Source organism: Melanaphis sacchari, unplaced genomic scaffold (genome assembly GCF_002803265.2).
Source record: "Melanaphis sacchari strain LSU unplaced genomic scaffold, SCAv2.0 Contig111_pilon_pilon, whole genome shotgun sequence".
NCBI lineage: Eukaryota > Metazoa > Arthropoda > Insecta > Hemiptera > Aphididae > Melanaphis > Melanaphis sacchari.
In genome coordinates, this window is record NW_020270431.1 from 474,308 (window position 1) to 494,919 (window position 20,612).

The 20,612-nt window shown below is 25.3% G+C and overlaps 1 protein-coding gene across 1 annotated transcript in view; it reads right to left on the reverse strand.

Annotated features, from left to right (window-relative positions):
- Window positions 1-3,316: 3,316 nt before the first annotated feature.
- LOC112603792 overlaps window positions 3,317-20,612 on the reverse strand; it is a 34,236-nt gene continuing 16,940 nt past the window's right edge. The window contains exons 2-8 of the mRNA XM_025352539.1: window positions 15,429-15,638; window positions 9,708-9,824; window positions 9,545-9,631; window positions 8,434-8,675; window positions 8,070-8,211; window positions 6,437-6,546; window positions 3,317-4,743 (exon numbers count right to left, since the gene is read on the reverse strand). Of these exons, the coding sequence (XP_025208324.1) occupies window positions 3,430-4,743; window positions 6,437-6,546; window positions 8,070-8,211; window positions 8,434-8,675; window positions 9,545-9,631; window positions 9,708-9,824; window positions 15,429-15,638 (2,222 nt within the window). The 3' untranslated portion in view covers window positions 3,317-3,429. The remainder of the gene's footprint in view (window positions 4,744-6,436; window positions 6,547-8,069; window positions 8,212-8,433; window positions 8,676-9,544; window positions 9,632-9,707; window positions 9,825-15,428; window positions 15,639-20,612) is intronic.

Sequence of the window (20,612 nt, forward strand, 5' to 3'; positions counted from 1 at the left end):
AATAACAGAAAATAAGTTATTATACCATAAATCGTACTATTGACATAGTCATTAGTCAATAAAATTTTGTAATTATAAGATATTTATATATATAAGATCTTGAATGTCCCTTTTGTTCAAAATAATAGTATAGTTTGTCACAAAAAAATTTAAACCTATTTTGGCCTGAGTATAAATTGAATGAAATACAATAAAAAGCGTATATTCATATAAGATAGCGACATCTAGTGACGAAGATCTAGATAGTTATTGATTGTTCAGTTAATAATAATATTTGTTATAATTTATAATAGTAATTATTAATTACTAAACGATTAATTTTATAACAGATCAGTGATTTATGAATATGTTGGCAAACCACATAAATAAATACACTGATACCAAGAGCCAAAATGTTTATAAATATAGGTATTTTGAATATATTTTGTATAATTTGATACATTTTTATTAATGTTTACTTACCAAAAACATAACAATTTATATTAATAATTATAAAAAGACGTGAGCTACATCTGACTATGTCGAGAGTCACAGTTTGGCCACCCATATAATAGACTATTATAATATGTTGAAAACTTTTTAACATTTTTGTTACATTAAACATAATTTTTTCAAATTCTATTGCTGCTTAAAATATGTATAGAAATAAAAACAAAACAAATTTTGGTTTTCATATATTTATTTAATAAACATTAAATATGCTATTTTTTCTCCAAAAATTGGAAAGTAAAATATAATTAGCATGCATATATCAACCAGTACACAATCATAAATTAACGATCTTCAATGTCTTATGTACGAGACAAAGTGACGCGATGTTGTTGAACGAAAACAAAACAAATTCCGTTTCGAATAATTTCGCTTATAAAGGAATGACCTAAGGCACTTAATTATCAAAAGCCTAAACTTTTAGCATGTTGCATAACAAAATAGTAATACAATATATTGTAATTATAAATAAATATATATATATGTACACACTCCAACCATATATAATATATATATATATACTTATTTATTTGTATATAAACAGACATAATATTATATTCTTGCACAAATTAAGCCAAACCAGACAAGGATAGGGGTGATGATATTGTTACATTATAGATATTTTATAGATAAGTGTCTATGTATATGTAAAAAAAAAAAAATGTATATAATAGTAAACGTTAAAATATCCTTGGCTTAATACTGATTTTTTAAGTATTGATATAATTTAGTTAGTGCATTAATAGTATAACAATAAAGGTTGGTAATATAATTTAAAATCGATTTTAACTTATCGGACCATATCATAACAATGATTTTTGAAAATTACATGTATGTATACATTTATTTGTTGTCATACCTACAATATTATCGACTGTTCTCTTTATGTGTAAGTAAACTGCTAAATACATTATTTTACTTCAAATTATATTAATAACTCAGCAATACATACTATTATATCTAATACATTTTTAATAACTACATCACCAATAAGATAAAAATATTGTTGTTAAATAACAATAATAACGGGCTACTAAAAAAAAGTTATAATTGTATAACATATTTTCTAAATATTTAACAGAATAAAAATTAAAAATGGCCATACATGTATTTTTACTATTAATATTATCCTAACTTACATATTAACAACGCCTTAAGTTGTATTTATTGATGCATGAAGTACAACCAATTTTATTTTGAAATAACTTTTGTAATAACTGTGCATTAAAATCTTTAAAACTATAACGAGTATAGCTTGAAAAATCTGTAAGAGTGAGTAAACATCAAGACATCATATTTTTTTTTTTGTATAAGTTAATTTTACATGTAAGTAAACATACCCATTTATTTAAGAACAAAGTTATGGATATGAGGAAGGGAATTTGCATTATTAATATGTACTTTTTAAAAACTAAACATTTGCATATCATAAAAAATATTAATCATAATATTGTTTTAGAAAAAATAATGTTTTATAAAAACACTGTATACATTTGGAACACCCTAAACCAATTATTAAATGTTTCATAACAAATTAAATTTCTATAAATAACACAACAGTAAAATCCAGGCAGCCTCATTCTATGCATATTTAAATATCACCCAAACAATTTAACTAATAATGTTTAATTTGTATTATTATATCAACTTTTATATATTAACTATATATTATTAGAGTTAAACTAAAATTGTAATATCATTTTTTTTTTTAAGTATAAGCACCAAATTCAGACAGTACCGTTGTTATCGGCTACTTTTATTACTATTTGGTATCTTATGTACTACTTATTATAAATTAAACACTAAGTATTCTAAATTATAGTACCTATTAGATACACCTAATTTTGATGGTCAATCGGACCATTTCAGAATCTAAATAAAATAATCAATAAGTTAGGTATTTTGTGTATAATATATTATATAAAGGTTTGAAATAAGTAGTTGAGCGTTACTGAGATTGTTAATACCTAGTAAATCTCAATACAAGATAATTAAGTAATTTTTTTTTCAAATTACACATTAATGACTTTTAATGGAACTCTATAACCTCATCCTCCAAAATATTAATATATATATATACATATATATATATATTCTCAAATATTAAATAATAGCTTGTGTACAAATCCATTATTTAAAACAAACAGTAAATTTTAAAAATCGATGTTGGGAGTAGCAGGGAAAAGTAGTAAATCCAAATTTATTATATTTTTAAATAAAATTAATTTGATCTCTGCAATTACGAGTAATAAATTATAGCCTTTAGGTAATAAACATTACAAAAATAACAGTGTTATATTATAACATGCAGACTGTTAATGAAACATTTCAATAATTTGTATTTAGATAAAAGATACTGAACCCATTCATATCCATTTAAATATGCGAATCAAAGATAACAATATTTCTTTTAACTATATTATATATTTAATTTTTATGCCATTTTAACCTTGATTGTTAACGACAAAAATATTTTATTTTAATGATAACGATTAACAAATTTTAAAATGAACTTATTAACAAATTACTCCTGAAGAGGAGATCCAAAAAGCAGTCTCATAATTACACCAAATTTCCATGGTTTATAAAAATGAAAGAAAAATTTGCATTATATGAATAATGAAACGACCTAAACATAATCATTTAAAAAGAATTTAAATGCAAATTTTTCTTTTCTTATAGCATTGAAAACTTAACTTAGAATGAAATATATTAAAAAAGACTATTAAAAGAAGTGATTAATTTGTTATTTTTTAATGTATGCCTGAGGAACTGTACAAAGGGCCTAATTTTCAAGAGGTCGGCCATTGTATGTGAATTTTTCATGCCCTGTAAGTAGTGTCCTTATCGTATTACTTTTTTTTTTTTTTTTGTACAGGTTTTATCGTAAATAATTACAATGTATATATTGTTTTAAATATAATGACCTTGTCTAAATAATTATTGAGTTAAACAACATATGCCACTGGATATAAGACCGCTTTGTCGTTGATCGTGAGATGAAGAACCAGCAACCCTTGACCCGTCACTACGAGACAGCGCAGGGTAAGGGTTGCCTTGCACGTTTTTTGGACTAGTTGTACTTAAGTGTTCTTCGAAATCGTCGTATTCGCTGAGTTCACCATCATCAGTGCCTGAATCATTTGAATCATTTAAACATGGGGATAACATTAAGCCGCCCTGATCATTTAACCATTTCGTTACAGCTTCTGTAATCGGTCCCGGGATTGCTGTATTGATAGGTGATGCCAATTCTAGTTTTCCAACTTCGTCTTGCCTGATTTCGTTCTCCGTATCAGAATTACCGGTGTTCACCGCCGTCGCAAACGTTTCCTCTTCCACAGACTCACATGAATCAAGCGATTGTGTCTTGGTAAATTGAAAATGAATATTATCTGTCGTAGATCTGGGAGTACACTCCAACGAACAAAATTCTTCTTCTTGTATCCACTCCGTCTCCGGACTGATTGATAACTGAATAATTTCTTCTGAAATATTTTCTATTTCTACTTTCAATTGTTCTTCTTTAAGTGGTTTTGTAGTTTCTAACTTTTCATGTTCTGGTTTAGATTTGTTCTTTTTGGCATTTAATTTTTTTATAATGGCTGGTTCTTTAGCGATTTTTGATGATTTCTTACTTCCTTCATGTTGGTTTTTCGGCAAGTCTTTACTCTTTGTCTTAATAACTGATTCTGTTATAGTTTTATCTCGCTGTTTACTCTTCTTATTCCTACTTTTTTTAGTCGACGGTTGTCCACTGTTACCATTAACAGCTTGTGGTTTTTCATGTTTATTTTCTGTCGACGCTTTGATCATTACTTCACTGTTTGGAGAGCTAATGCCTGAGTCGGAGTTTTCTGCTGAATAGCTAGGAGCTGGTTCGGCATCCGGTTGGTCATCAATGATCTCTGCTACTTCAGCTTGTTCTTCTGGTATAACCTGGTAACCGATTGGGGCTGATTGTTCCGCATATTGTGGTATCGGTTGGTAATATGCAGCTATTTGATCCGGATGATGATGAACGAGGATCGGTGTTCCGTGCAATATTTCAAACGGTGGTGGACATTCCATATGGAATGGTGTAGCGCTGTGGGACAACTGAACGGGTATGACATTCACTGGCGTTGAACCACCACTATTGTTTGTTAGCACACCCGAATCAGAGGTCTTTTCTGAGTCCAGTACGAGGTCACAACTAGCACCCGATTGACTTTTTTGTTCTTCTGAACTAGAATCTGAGTATTCATCAGTTACCTAAAAATAATATAAATATTAGAAATTTCTTAAATAAATGCATTAATTATTTTTAGTTAATCAATCGATTTATGATTTAAATCTTAAAAACTAAAGATTTCTATAAAACAATACAATTAATATTTTATTCTAACATTGTTTAAATTTCTAAATATTATTTTAAATTATTGTTTATGTAATTTAATAAATAATAGGTATGTTACCTTTTTATGTCTACTCTTGTCTAAATCTATCTGTATCCGTACATTAGTACATAATACAATTTAGTTCACAGATTATAAAAAAAAATTTTGATTTATTTAAATTCTAATGTAACTAATAAAAAAAGGTTTAAAATAAATACTAATAAATTTAGAAGAAGAAATAATATTTATTGAACTTTTATTCCATAAATTTAAGTATACGTGTTTATTGATTTAATTTTTAACTAGGCAGAGTCACTTAATTTTTCTAAATCTCTAGTATAATAATTGCAATCCAATTTTTATTTAGTTTTTTAATAACATAGCTATTTCAATTTCATCATATTTATATTATGGTTTAAAATAGGGTGTCCAATCTTTTGTAGTTTGCGGGCCATGTTACACTTTCATAAAAACACCGAGGGCCGCAAAAAAAAAAAAAATGGTATTATTATTTAATATATTTAATTTTTTTTTTTTTTTTAATATTATATAATGCATTAATTAAAGCATCACATATTAATATTAACATATAGTTATGATAATTAGGTTACATAAATTTAAAATTTAGAATTTAGATTTAAAAACTATAATGTGATGGCATTGTTTCTTAGAAACCAATTTTTCAATATCAATTGAACACCTTGTGGCAGTTAATCTGAAAAACAATTCTAAAGATGAATTTTCAATACGGTTTCTTGATTTAGATTTTATTAAATTCACTCTAGGAAATGCCGATTCACAATTATACGTACTTAATAACAAAAAAAAAAATTAAATAATGACAAAATTTCAAGAGAAAAATTAAGGTTTCACTATGTCTGCTATACAAATACAATACCTATGTAGTGAATCATGGTTTTGAACATTACTCATTATACCTATGTTTTATACTATAATACTATAAAATTTAAAAAGTATACGTCATATAGTCATATTACAATTTTGTCATTAAATTATTGTGATTTTTTTTTTAAATATAAATCTTCTAGGGGAAAGGGACAAAAAATAAGGGCTTTAAGGGTCGCGGATTGGATCACCCTGGTTAAAAATATAAATAATTGCTATTTGATACCGAATACTACGACAGACGTTCTCATAGCATAAATTTATTTTTAAACCACATTATTGACCTTTTACCTTTAATTCTTTTATGTTTAAATAGTGTTGGTGATTGCCAGAGTAACTAATTCTATTTTTTTATTTTTAAAATGTCAATTGTGAGTTATTTCCGCATCACTTGTTCCTAGTGGAATGTCAATTTACTTTTATTTTTAAATAATAAAATTTAACAGAACATTATAGTAAATTAAAATGTTTAAAATAGCTTAGTTATAGTGTGCAATGAAAAAAATTACTTAAGTTGCATTATATTTGTAAATGTAATACATGCATATTATAAGTACCTATAATTTAACTTAAAATTGATGAAATATTTTAATCTAATTGATTCGACATGAGTTAGTTTTTGAGTATTTTTACTGAGTTAAGTTTTGTGTAAAGATACTTACGTCTCCTCGCTTTCTGCGCTTTTTTTTCTTTCGTCGTTTTCCATTAGTGTAATCACAACTAATTGAAGGAGAAGGAGGTGACTGAGTCTGTGGAACTTGAATGTTTACACCTATAATTAACAATAAATTTATCTATATTGATAAAAATTTCACAAAATTGGATTTAATTAATCGAGTTACATTTTATTATATTCAATGTTTATTTATTTTTAACTTTTTACTCTAAAATTCTAATTTATCAAATAATAAAATATTATATTTCGTCCAATAAACAAAAAGGCTTTTAAATTACTTATAGATTAAAAAAAAAATACCTTATTTATTTGTGACTTCTAAACGATAATTAAATAAAAATATATTCAATACCTATGTACGGTATTTACATAGTAATATATTAAGCATGCATATAAAAATATACATAATTTTTAAAATCAATTTTTTTATGTCTCACCTCATGAAAATCTATTAATACATAATAAACTGAGCCAAAAAATATTTCTGTTCAATCAAATAGAGTTAACAGATATTGAATATTCTTTGCATTTTCAATCTACTAAATTGTGTTTATACATATTACTTATGTAATATACAATTATGTGTATACAATAAAAAGGCAAAATATGTCATAATTATTTAGTGTGTGATGTAATATAGTAATAAAATATACTAAAATAGAGATTAAGATTGTAATAGTTGATAATGTTTAGAAATCACAACTAACTCATTAACAACGCAAATTAAAAATCGTTTATCGTTTCTGTGATTTTAAACTAGTAAATTATTTTCATAAATGTGTACGTGTACAAATTCACCTTCCATCAAGTTATAATAAAAACGCCAGTTATAAAAATAGTAATTTGAAATTATGCCTTTTGGCCCCATTCCATTACATCATATAGAATAAAGAACAATAAGACTGGTTAAAAAACACCGTGTTCATTTCATCCAACATTCATAAATATGAATAAAATAAACTCAGGCTGAAACGGGAAAACTTGGCGTCGAGTTCAAACAGGAAATAATGAGAAGAATAGACACGTTGTCTATGTCATGATGTCGGGAGCTGTGATATTGATTGGTAACATTCATCACCTAATATTATTATGGCTATGTGCTAATCGTCGGGATGTAAGTTATGTACCAGCATATTTTCTGGCTATCGAAGCCAAAGTTAAATTAGACGTATGGAATGTTTGGCAATGGCTTGTACGTAATCTAAATGGACATGAACTATAAGTTAATAATATTCAGGTCATCATCATCGCCGATCGTTGTGTTTCGTTGATAAGTACTTAATAATATGATTATTACCTAATACCATTTACTTGTTAACGAAACTGATAAACATCTCACATATCAGACAGTTAGTATATGTTTACAATATTTAGGTATCATAAAAATAATTTTGAAATCTTTTACATTAAAGAAGTTTTAATTGTATGCAAATAGTAAGAGGATATAATAATTATATAACTATACTGCAAGAGCATCGTATACTAATAATATTGTGATACGCTTACTATCTCCATTTATTGTTATCTATATATATATATATATCTTTTATTCATCAAACTTTTTTTACCAAATAAATGATAAGCAGAAATATTTTTTTTCAAGGTTGTTTTTTACTCACCATTATAATTGTACAGAGCAGCGCCAAACATATATCCAGGGTATATATTATATGGCTGCGATGACTGATATACATTCTGCTGATCATCCAGACTTGATTCCTGGGCACCGATGCCCACTTCTGAACTCTGAGTACTGTTGTTCTGTGATAAATTTAAAATTTATTTTAATATTTAAAATATAAATAATCGTAAAGTATAATGATGAGTTTCCAAGTAGACTGTTTCTAGCAGTTATCGTTTGCGTGCAAGCTTTGCGCCGATTATATAGACCATAAAAATCTAAAATTTCACTATTCGAAAGAATTGTGGTGGCCGAAGGTAATCAAAGACCGATAACAAGATTAAAATATAATAGATTTTTACCTGCTGAGTATCAGCAGTCGTTGATTTCTTATTCTGTCTGTTATTCGGCTGGTATACGGCACCCCCTGATATCCAGTCGGAAGTTGCGTTTGAAGGGTTATACCAGTCAACGTGTTGCATTGGTATCGGCTGGTACATCGCCGCTAGCATCGGATGTCCAACCGGCGGATAGTGACCCGGTGGCGGCCCCATCAGCCTAGTCACATTACCAGTGTACGGATCGTAGATCTCGTACCCGCCACCTGAGGTTTCAACAAAAATCGCTTAAGTATATTACTTCTATTTCGTTGGTTAAAAACATATCATATTGTACTAGGATTAAATGAACCTCATGATATTTAATTAAAATAATTGGACAAAAAAATCTCTCTTTAAATTATTGAGTACCTAATAGTTATTTTGTCGTTTTTATTGTGTACCTACCGTTCCATTTTAACGCGCTGTACTTATTCGTGATAGAAAATAGTTATTTGTGTATAAAATGAGATTTTTTTGATTTTCAAACGTAGAATTAAATTCTACAAAATGGTTAGTTTCATTTCTGTGAATACTTTTAAGCAGCGTCACTATAAACTATTACATTAGTTCAATTTTCTTATATTTATGATAGATGTTAGATTTTGAGGTATAAGTGCATTTTATATCTACAAAAATAAAAATGTAGGTTCTTTAAAATGAATAAATATTAAATTTATATCCTATTAAGTAGGTAAATACTTAAGATTAAAAAAAGATAAATAACAAGCACGTGTACATCTTGGATTGAATGAGCTACAAATGTTTAACCATAAGTAAAACTCTTGTGAAACTACAGTTTCTTATTTGGTTGCATATTTAAATTACAATATAAAATGCTTAAGAACATTATTAATTACATTTATTCGTCAATGGATCAAATATTTTATCAATGAAAAATGATAAATAAATGGTTTATTATCCATGTATAAATAATAATTAAATATTATCTTATGTTATAGTTAATTTATTTAATATTAGTTTAATAATTTATAATACAAATAATAATCAATAAAAAGTCATTTTTAACGACGTTTATTTCAACATAATAAATGTATGTAGTAATTAAATACCATAATTCATAATCATTACGTACCACTAAGAATATACATCATAGATGGGTCAATATATTCGCCGTGAGCACAAAACTCATCCAAAGGGTTGATATCAATTGAAACGCCGTCTAAAACGCATAGTTATATTTATATCGATTACAAATTTGTTCTATAAAATTATTGTTTTGATTTAATGTTACTGACCTTCATTTTCATTTAAAGCTTCAGTAATAACTGGTACACTATTGTGCTTACGTCTTCCCAAGTAACCTTTTTTGAACAACACGTCTTGTCTAGGCGTTGTAATCTTTGTGTATTCATCTATAAAAATAAAATAATACTTTAAAGATAATATATACATATGATGAATTAAAATCTAAAAAATAATTTTAATTAAACTGTAAGCTATTTATTATGAAACTATCGATGAAAACAGTTTCTATATCAAATTTAAAACACCTTGATTTATTGTACTTAAACTGTTTCATACGACTAAACCATGAGCATTATACATTTATACATAAAATATAAGCGAAACTCACGAATAAATATGTAGATTTAAGTTATGTAATAATTTTTAAATATTTTAATTAAATAGATAAATATTACTGTTTGAGAATCACAATCTATTTATTTCTTTTATTCTAATTTAATTGTTACTATGTTAAATGCATTTTGTAAAAAATAATATTCAGGTAATATTTGTTTGGAGATCGTCTAATATTAAAATATAATCATGACATTTAATACTATTTAAAACATTTTAATATGTTGTGTCTTCTTTCACCTATGCAATCTATAAATATGTTGAGGATAAAAAAAGTGTTGATAATATTACGTACATGCATTTGAAACAGTAGAATCAATAAGGGGCTAGGTCATTGTCCTTAAGTGCCCCATGTACCATACCATTACCCGCAAAAATATATAAGAGCGAAATCGTGTATCATTAAAATCATTTAATGAAAATTTAATGGATATCAACTCACTAAGAAATATAACACTATTATATTTACTAAAACCACCATACTTAGTTTGTAAATTTATAATAATTTTAGTTATTTCATCCGATTTTATTTTTTTCAAAAACTATACAAATAAATCTCGGTTTGCCTAATTACTGATAGATATTTTAATCTTGAGTGCTTATTAAACAAACATTGTGTTTCAGATTTCTCAAAATGTTTAGAATACATATATTATTGTTACATTATGTATTATATTAAAAATGTGCAAGTCAATATCAATAGGACGTTGGCTCTAAATGTGAACAGTTTTCCAGTGATTACTATCTTAACAAATATATATTATATATATTATGCTATTACAATAGTCATTTTAGAAGTTGTATTTATTTATTTTATTATTTGCTTATCAAATTTCAATTATTTATATTATTTTACAGATAGAAAATAAATATTTATAATTACATATGTAGATTAAATTTGAAAAATAAATATTGTTTTTATTTATTTTTGTGGCAATCAAAATTTGTTTTCTTTATAAATATTTGAAATTAATTTAAATAATTCAAAATTAAGTAAATATTTATTTTCTCGTTATTTTTAACATAAAATTATCATGAGATTGTTGAAATAAACCATTAATATGTTATATAATTTAGTTTTCAATGACTTGATGAAAAGAAACTATGATACAATATTGGGTAAGCATAAATTGTTATTTAAAACTTATCTGTGTAATATATTATGATGTGATGATATCTTGAGTTATTTAATATCATTAGATGGATCGTCAAAGTCTGTAAATTTAATGAAATAATAGAATACAAAATTGACCAAATTTTCAGAATAACTTTCTATGATACACATCCGTGCACTTCCAATCGCGATATCCAAAATTTCGAGTACTATTATAGAAGTATAGTATAGTACCTAACCGAAAGGAGTTGTTGGTAATTAATATGTTGACTGTTTGGAGTGAACTCGCTAGTTTAATAGTTTTAAGTATTTGTTTAAATAGAGCTATATGACTTATATGTAGTTTGATGTTGTTTTCCTTTTTATACAATATTAAAGTGTATTTTGCCTCTTATGAACTGGAGGAGTATTTTTTCCATATTGCATAGACTTGATAGATTTTCTAGGCGTGTTTAGGTAATCTATCATTAGCTATTCACCGAACTTTATAATTTTATTCAACAAATATTCATTTATTTGTTTGTGAAATTATCTAGAATGTATTAAATTTGAATTTAAAATATGATTGGCAATAGGTCATTGGCTGTGAAAAATTCTACAGCTGGTTTTAATCATTTTTTAGAGAGATTTCCTTGTCAGTTGGGCGAATTTAATCGCAATCGTATTTTAGCTTTTTAATGATTTTTTTTCCTTATTTATAGGATTATCATAGAAAAAATGTAATTATTCGGTGAATGGATGAGAAGAAACTGAAGACGTTGAAATGAACATAAGTATTTTATAAATTTCGTTTGGTGGAAAGTTATGGATTTCGTCATAAGTATTCTTGATTGACGAAGTAAGCTTGGCTTTATTGAATCAGTCTATAATTGTTTGGTTTAGTTTTAGTTTTAGATTAGGTGACATAGAAGGGTGAATATCTTCCATTAATTTTTCGGTGGTTAGGTAAAGTTTGTTTATTTCAATTAAACTGAAGGAGTGATTACTATTCAATATATTTTTGGTATTTTTTTGGGGTTGGTTGTTTAGTTTTCAACAAATTTACATAGTAACAAGGATTTAGTTATTTTATCGTCAGTGAAAAAATTTCTGATTTGACTATGTGATTTGATATGAATTAATAATGAACAGGGAAGTTTTGTAATATTTTCGTGATTCAGGAACATTTGACAGCAAAAACTTATTATATGTCCATAGTCTTCTAAATTAATGCCTTTAATGCAACATAATTATTTCATATTTCTTAAGACATCTAAAATTGCTTAGTCGATATTGATGGGCAAGCATTATATTTAATAAATCTTTTTGCTACATATTTATATAATTTGGTTGTTAATATTGATAAATTGTGTAGTTTGTATTAAGTTATCTAATATTTGTTTGCTAGATAAAAATATACTAAAAAAGTTTATTCAATATTCTCAAAACAAATGTAATATTTTGGGTAAGACTACATTTTTAATTTCTAAAATATACTCTTAAATATAGTTAATACTATAACGGCTATAGTATAATAGCTCTTCGCTCTATATATTTTCCATAGCAGCGGCGGACGCAAAACGTATGTTGTTATCTGTGTTGTTTACTGTGGAACTAATAGTATGTATTATTTGTGCTTGGATATTGCTAGAAGTATTGTAATTACTAATTAGTATAAACAGCGATAGTGGTTGGGGCATGCTTGTTACTGGCAGGAAGTGCAGATGAGATGGAAAGGAGTGGAGTAGTCTTAATATCAATGTGTAGTGAGAAATTGCTAGTGGTAGTGGAGGTGGAAGAAGTTCTTGGAATAATTTCCACCACAACGATGGTAGTAGTCAACAAAAGAATTGAAGAGATTTTTGATTTTGGTTTGTTTGATGATGATTGAATCAACGTAGATAAAGCGTTACTTTTTTGTTTAGGCGTCATGTTAGTTTTTTAGGTAAAGTATTTAAGTTTGTACGATTGGATATAACATTTTTATGCATATTGCATTGTTGCCCGTTATGTTGTTGTTCGTTAAAAATTAAGTGCAGCATATAGATGTTATATAATAATTAAATTATATTACCTACTGGCTACTGGACACCGAAAAGATTAACGTGCTATAGAAAGCTATAAATCGTAATCGAAAAAATCACACACTTATTGCATGGTCGGATGTCGAATACAAACTGATAGCCATTATTTATATTAATTCATTTATTATATTTTTAATCTTTTTGACTAAATTAGGTAATTCTATCATAATAATATAATATATTACATAACTATTACATTATTAATTATTAAATTCTATTAACTCTTAATTAAATTACTTACCGCGCAAAAATAAATAAATAATTATTTAGAATTTAGATACTTTATGACGTCTACGCCAAGCCATAATTATATACTATTTATATTTTAGTAAGTACCTAGTTTTATTTTTGTTATATAAAATTAATAAATTATAATTTCTATGTTATACCTATTATTGTTTTGTGTACATTTGAAATGTTCACACATATAATATAATATGCAGTTTCATAAAATTGCGCTTTTATTTAAAGTTGTATAATTTAAAATTATTACCATCTATTCTATATAATATAGTGATAAATATAACTTTGAATGACTTTTATTAACATCTTGTAAAAAGAAAATAATATTTTCTTGATACAATATTTAAAATTTTAAAATAGTCATTACAAAAAAAAAAAAAAAATCAAAGAAAAGTTTAAAATATATACATTTTATGTGTGCACTATGAGTTGTTTAATGCCGTCATTAATTTATTTAACACATTAAATTTTCATACCTATGAAACGTGTTATTAACTCAATAATGATCATTCATATTTCATATGCGAAAAATTGGCTTGAGTATCTTATTAAAATAGGCGTTTTTGTCAAGAATTTTAAATGATCTAATTTACGTTTTTGGTTTTTAGTGTCAATTAATTTCGTATAAATAAATCTTACGTAGTTACAAGGCAATTAAAATGAATAGTTTATCATTTTAAAACATAAAATTTACGATGAAAACTTAATTTTTTTAGTTATTGTATCATCACATTTGTTTTTCATAGCAAAAATTAAGTAAATTTTTTAATATAAATGTAGTCTACAAATAAAATATTATATATTATAATATTATGTTTTTACTGTTTTAGATTTTAAGTGAAACGAGCAATATTTTTACTTTTTTTTGTGAAAAATATTTCCAGTAAAAATGCTAAACGATTTTAAATTAGACCAAGTATATCGATTGGAGACCGAGTCTAATTTGTATCTACTTAATATCTTCATACTTTTATTGAAGAAACCATTTATCAACTTTTAGCAGTTTCCACGAGTGCGAGGAAAATAGTACAGAAAATCGTTTAAGAAATATAAGCAAATGCAGTTTTAACCAAGCTCAGATTAACATTTGAAAAAATAACAACGTTAAAAAGTATTCATTTTTAATATTGTTTTATAATGAATTAAAATTATACAAAAGAAAATATTTTCAAAAATGTTATTGAAATAACAAAATATGTATCCTATTAAAAAAAAAAAAAAAACTATAATTATAAATAAGATATAAATATGCATGTACCTATACAATTATAAAATTATACGCTCATTTTGTACGTACGTACATGCTTCCGAAACTTATGATTTTCGACTTTCAAATATTATCAATGAGAGCTTTTATTATCCACTATTTTACTCAACTTTTATTGGCTATCAGATTTATTGGTTAATTTACATAATAAATACCAGGTACCAGCTAAACTCATTATTATTAATCACTCTTCTGTTATTATTTTTATATTATTTGTTATCATCGTTGTACGATCCCACGAACAACGTATCGTTTTATAAGATTAACATGAAATAAAATTGTTCATATCAAACGTAACGATTTGATGTCATAGATAATTTACACAATTACACCTACCTATAATGGTGTCTAAGTATAATAAATTATATTATACAATAACTCGTGTATCTAATTTTTTTTTAAATTTAAATTTGGTAATAATTACTTCGAGTATAAAATTAGACTTATAAACAAAATAATTCAGACGGTTCTCAAAACTTGAATTTTTAAAACAAAACGTCAAAAGCAATTTATTTGTCAATGCTGTACATTATAGTATATATTATAACCTACATATTTATACATATATTATATATAGAATTTTTCAGTTGAAACGTCATGATTGTTTTTTTTTATGCGTATTACCGTCAGAGAAGAGGGTAGGTATGTGTTAATTAAAATCTACTTCTTAAATTTTTTTTATTGCACTTACCCTCATTAAACGTGACGGTGGAAGATTCCACGTGATGATTCTGTGAATTAATGCTTGTTGAATGATTTCGGTTCGGTAACTGATGGTGTTGATACGTTTGATGTTGAGCGTGATGACTTCGGCGACTTGCTGCTGCGGCAAAATTCGATGGTTTCGAATCCATCGGTTGACGTCCGGAAAATTGGGTGATAGTCGCATACGGCTTGTCCGCTGTAACAATAATAATTATTGAATATTCAATTTTAGTATAATTATTATTTTCGGTTAGCGGTAAATCATAATAAAACACTGTAATTATTGTTATTTTAATAATTATTATAATATTATTGTATTATTATTATTAAATATTAATGGTAGAGGTGAAACCCGAATAAATTACACTAAATGTATATTTCTATTTTACAGCACGATTTTCCGAGAGTAATAATTTAATTTGTTATACCTATATATTATAATTTATGTCTTGTGACATAAAACTATTTACAATATTATACAAAAACCACCATATGTAAATCAAGTAACTAATTTTGGAGATCTTCTCAAATACGATAGACCATATTTTAAAAATATAAAAGATAATATGGATCAATTCCAGTAAAAAACCACATTAAATGATGCATCTAGCATCTCTGCAAATGTTGAAACTCGTTTATTTTATTAGCCATGAACCTAAAGTCTATACTCGTACCTATGGTATATTTAACTACTGCACTTTAACTTTTTTCAATATATTTATATACGTTTTCTTTTCGTAATTCAGACGTTTCTTTAAACATGGTGAAAGAATGACGTTAGCCGTTAAATGATCCGTTTTTAAAAGAGACAATACTGACTATTCCATATGTAGTTATGTATTTGGTTTACTTGTTCATGACTATAATTAGTAGTACTTAAGTAGGTACACTTAATATTAGCATTTTAAATATTTAACAATACCGGATATAATATATACAGTACTATAACGATAAGTATAGTATTTCATTATAATATGCAATGTACACAATAACCTTAATAGGTAAGTACCTACTACAATTTGAAAAATCAAAAAAAAAATATTAAATGCGCTTAAAATATTTTATTTGGTTTACGCTGAAAAACAAATATGATTTTTAACATTGAGTGTAACAAAAACAAATATTAATTAGTTAAAGGTCCACGATTAAAACAGCTAGAGAGGATACATAATATATCATAATATAATGGCAGAGGTGTTTTTTTTTTTTTATCATCACTCGACACCGAATTCAAGTTTAAAAAAAAATTATCGTTAATAAATGTTCACAGATGATTATAAATGTATAAACTTAAACTATTGATTTATAATTTATGAGAACTCTTTGGCAACTTCTAAACCATATACACTGCAGCGTTTGAAGACAAACATAAAAATAGTCAGTTCAAATGGTTAAAAAAACTCGTGCGATATACTTATTTTTAGTGTTACTCAAGTAGATTTGACATTTAAATATGAAAAAAGTAGATTTATCTCATTTATTATTTGAACAATGGGTACCTGCAATATTAGTTTAACATCATACTCGTTATTTGTGACAAATTCTATAATAAAAGTAATTGAAATAGGTACTTATAATTTATATAATAATTTGTTCTATAAATATTATTAAACAATTCACATTTCTTTACTTCGTACTTTCATAATGTGTGATAACAATTAAAATGTTTTCAAAGAATTTTATAACGATTATATTTTAGAAATTGTATTATATCATATTATTTGTTTATTTCAATTAATTAATAATCGAATTTATGAATATATTTTTAATAATATAAAATAATAAATAAAAACTTTAAGTATAATTAATTTTTATTGCTGTTTGCTGTTTTTAACTGTTTGAACATATTAGTACAATACACGCCTGCTTAACATATTATATGTGTGTGTTCTATTCAAAAACCAAATTTTAAAACCTTTAGGTTATTTTATGTTTTTGATTGCTGGAAATACTAAAATTAATGTTAAATTAATAATTTCCCCGAATAATCAAATACGTAAAATTATAAAATATTAGTTCTTTTAACAAATGAATAACATTGCATTACTATATTGGTGAAACGCATTTTTTGGTTAGGATCCAGATATTTAATGAATTATAAAATGCAATTAATTAATAAATTATATTTATTTTATAACTTGATAGGTATTTAAAACTTGGCTTTTTAAAATTTATCATATATTCATAATTTGTACATATTTAATGAATTCTAAAATCAATATTACTTAGTGCATTAAGACCAAATGTCAATGTCCCAGTATTTATACGAATTACAAAAATTAAAAATTTTACATAATAATCCTATATGTTTATATACGTCATAAAATTACTTACTATATTAAACAAAGAAAAAATGATAAAATATAACTTATTTTTTAAACGGCGAAAAATTATACACAATATATTTATTTTTAGCATGATCTTGACCAATTTTGGTTAAACTGATTAAACTGAGTGTTCTAGAAAAACTGTTATTTTGTAGCAGTACTTTTTTCAAACTTGGTTCCTGAATAAAATTATTTAAAAAATTTTAAAATCAAAGACTGTAATTTTTTAATTTTTGTTTTTGAGTGTAGTTATTTTCATTATATTTTCCTGATTTATCACTGTTTTCGCAATACACTGTAATATATATAATACAAAATCAATGTATTTAAGTAAAATATTTAACTATTTGTCTAAAGTTAAGTATTAATTTAATAATTTAAGTCGTTTTTAGTTTCATAATTTTTCTGATAATTAAGACGAACCATAATAAAATTAATTACTTTGTTAACCTTTATCAATATTAAACTGTTTGAATTTTAATTAGGTTATTTGCTTATCAAATGGCTATTCATGGAAGTTCATAAGTCAATAATTAAAATAAATTTAACAATTTTTTTAAAAATTAAATATTTGTTATCTGATTTTCTAAAACCATATGGAATAATAAAAAAATAACGAAATATTATGTATATTTTTTTCAAAATGTATACTACAAATTTTTAAATTTACATATATTATATTTTAATAATTGATATTATTTTATTATTAACTTAAAAATAACAGTATGTTATGCTATGTAGTAATACAGTTAAATCCAGTTTCTAAGTTTAATAATAGTATAATATCTATCACACGGTCGTGTATTACCAATAATTGTAATAGTTTTATCAAAAACATACATATGAACTATACTCAAATAAAAAAGTACTGAATTAATTATTTAAATATGTTTTCTAGTAAGTATTCAAATATAAATAAATTCAAAATGTATTTAATATACTCGTATTATAAAATGCTTAAAATTGTATTTTTACTTATACATTAATTGTTACTCCATATTAGTTTTTAATTCTTTTTTCATTAAATTAAAAATATAAATCATACAATTATTTATTTAATATAAATAATCAAAGATATTATACGATGTATAAATCTAAATATTAAAACATTTTTAGTTGTTATTTATATTTTAACATACGTAATTATTTTACAATAATCATTAGCATCATTCTTTTTCTAGATTATTTAGATATGTTTAGAACTTCATAATTTTAAATGCATTAATAAATAAATAATTAATAATTATTTTCAAATATTATAATAAAAATTATTAAATTACAAAAACACATTTTAATACCACAAATATTATATTAACCTAACACGTATAAGAGATATAATATTGTCTTTATTTATTTTGATTGTGAATGGTGAAACAGACTAAGTGCATTTATCAAAAATACATAAATAGAAGGTATATTTATATATTATATAATATAGCACAGTTCTATTGAGACCTTGTGGATTTTGCGTGGTTGGTATTTAAGAAAATATAGATCCACATTTCATAATAATGTAAGGGTCATTATAAAGCTTCTATGTATTGTTCTGTGTATAATAAAAGATTTAAATTTGCGGAGGCAACGCAGTTTCAAATTTATATAATAACTACTGTTATTTGTGTTGTATTTTATCGATTTCTCCTGCTATAACCACAAAAATACCTAAAGAAATATAGTGACACGCTATGCTTTATGTGGTTATAACTTATAGGGTTAGGTACCAATCATAATAATATCATATATGTTGATGAACAAATCATTTTGATTTATATTTTTCTTTGTTTTCATTGGTTATTAAAGTATTTCACATTGACAGTTTTGGTATACACTTTTTAAACAAAAATAGGTAACTACAATTATTACAACAAACTCACTAAAAATATATTTAATAAAAAAATAAAATGCCTGATACGAGTATTAGAAATGTTTAAAATACAACACGATGCTTTATCGGTTCAACGTGTTAAACAAATACGATTAATAATAAAGTGTGTATCTATCATACATTATTTTGACGGGTATGTAAGAGCCTTTTTTGGTAAATAAACCCGCATCGAGCATACAATATAATGCCTGTATAATACACGTGGGTTTGGTGGTGAAAAAATCTATCCAGCCAGAGATGTATTATATACTAGGTATATCAACATGACGTATTTTACAAGTTACGACAATAATGACGAACGACGGTGCAATAATAGTGATATAAATCCTAATTTTGATATTTTTAATAATACGTCTACACAGTGAGTACTTGAAAGTATTTTTTTTATTATTTTTTTTTTTTTTGTTTTCAAGGGATATATTTCTTAAACAAACACAAATTATATTTGACGCAGCAGAGTTTTGCTGCAAACAACACACATGTGTATACGTAATCTGATAATATGATGTAATTGTTTTTTCATCTTCGTCATTATTATTATCTTTTTCCTCGTGAATGCTGTGTTCACATCAATGACGATTATCAAATGTATACGCGTAGTATTTTTTTAAACTCGTTTATATATGTGCAGATGTGCAATGCAATATTTTATGTCTATATAATTTTGTGTGTTATGCATTGAGCATGTTATGTATTATGCCACAATCACGGATGGACCACCTCACGGACAGCCATCGTGAAGATGGTCGTCTAAATACATTTTACGTTTAAGGCAATAAAATATAATTTATTTATACGATAAAGAATTAATTTATTACCATCATTATTATTTATTGAATTAATGTTTATTAAATGTTTTTCAAATTTCTTCGTTGGTCTTGTTCGGCTCTAATAGATTTTCCGATAATTCGTAAAACGGTCAAAATGATATGATGTAACTTTACACGGAACAATCTCT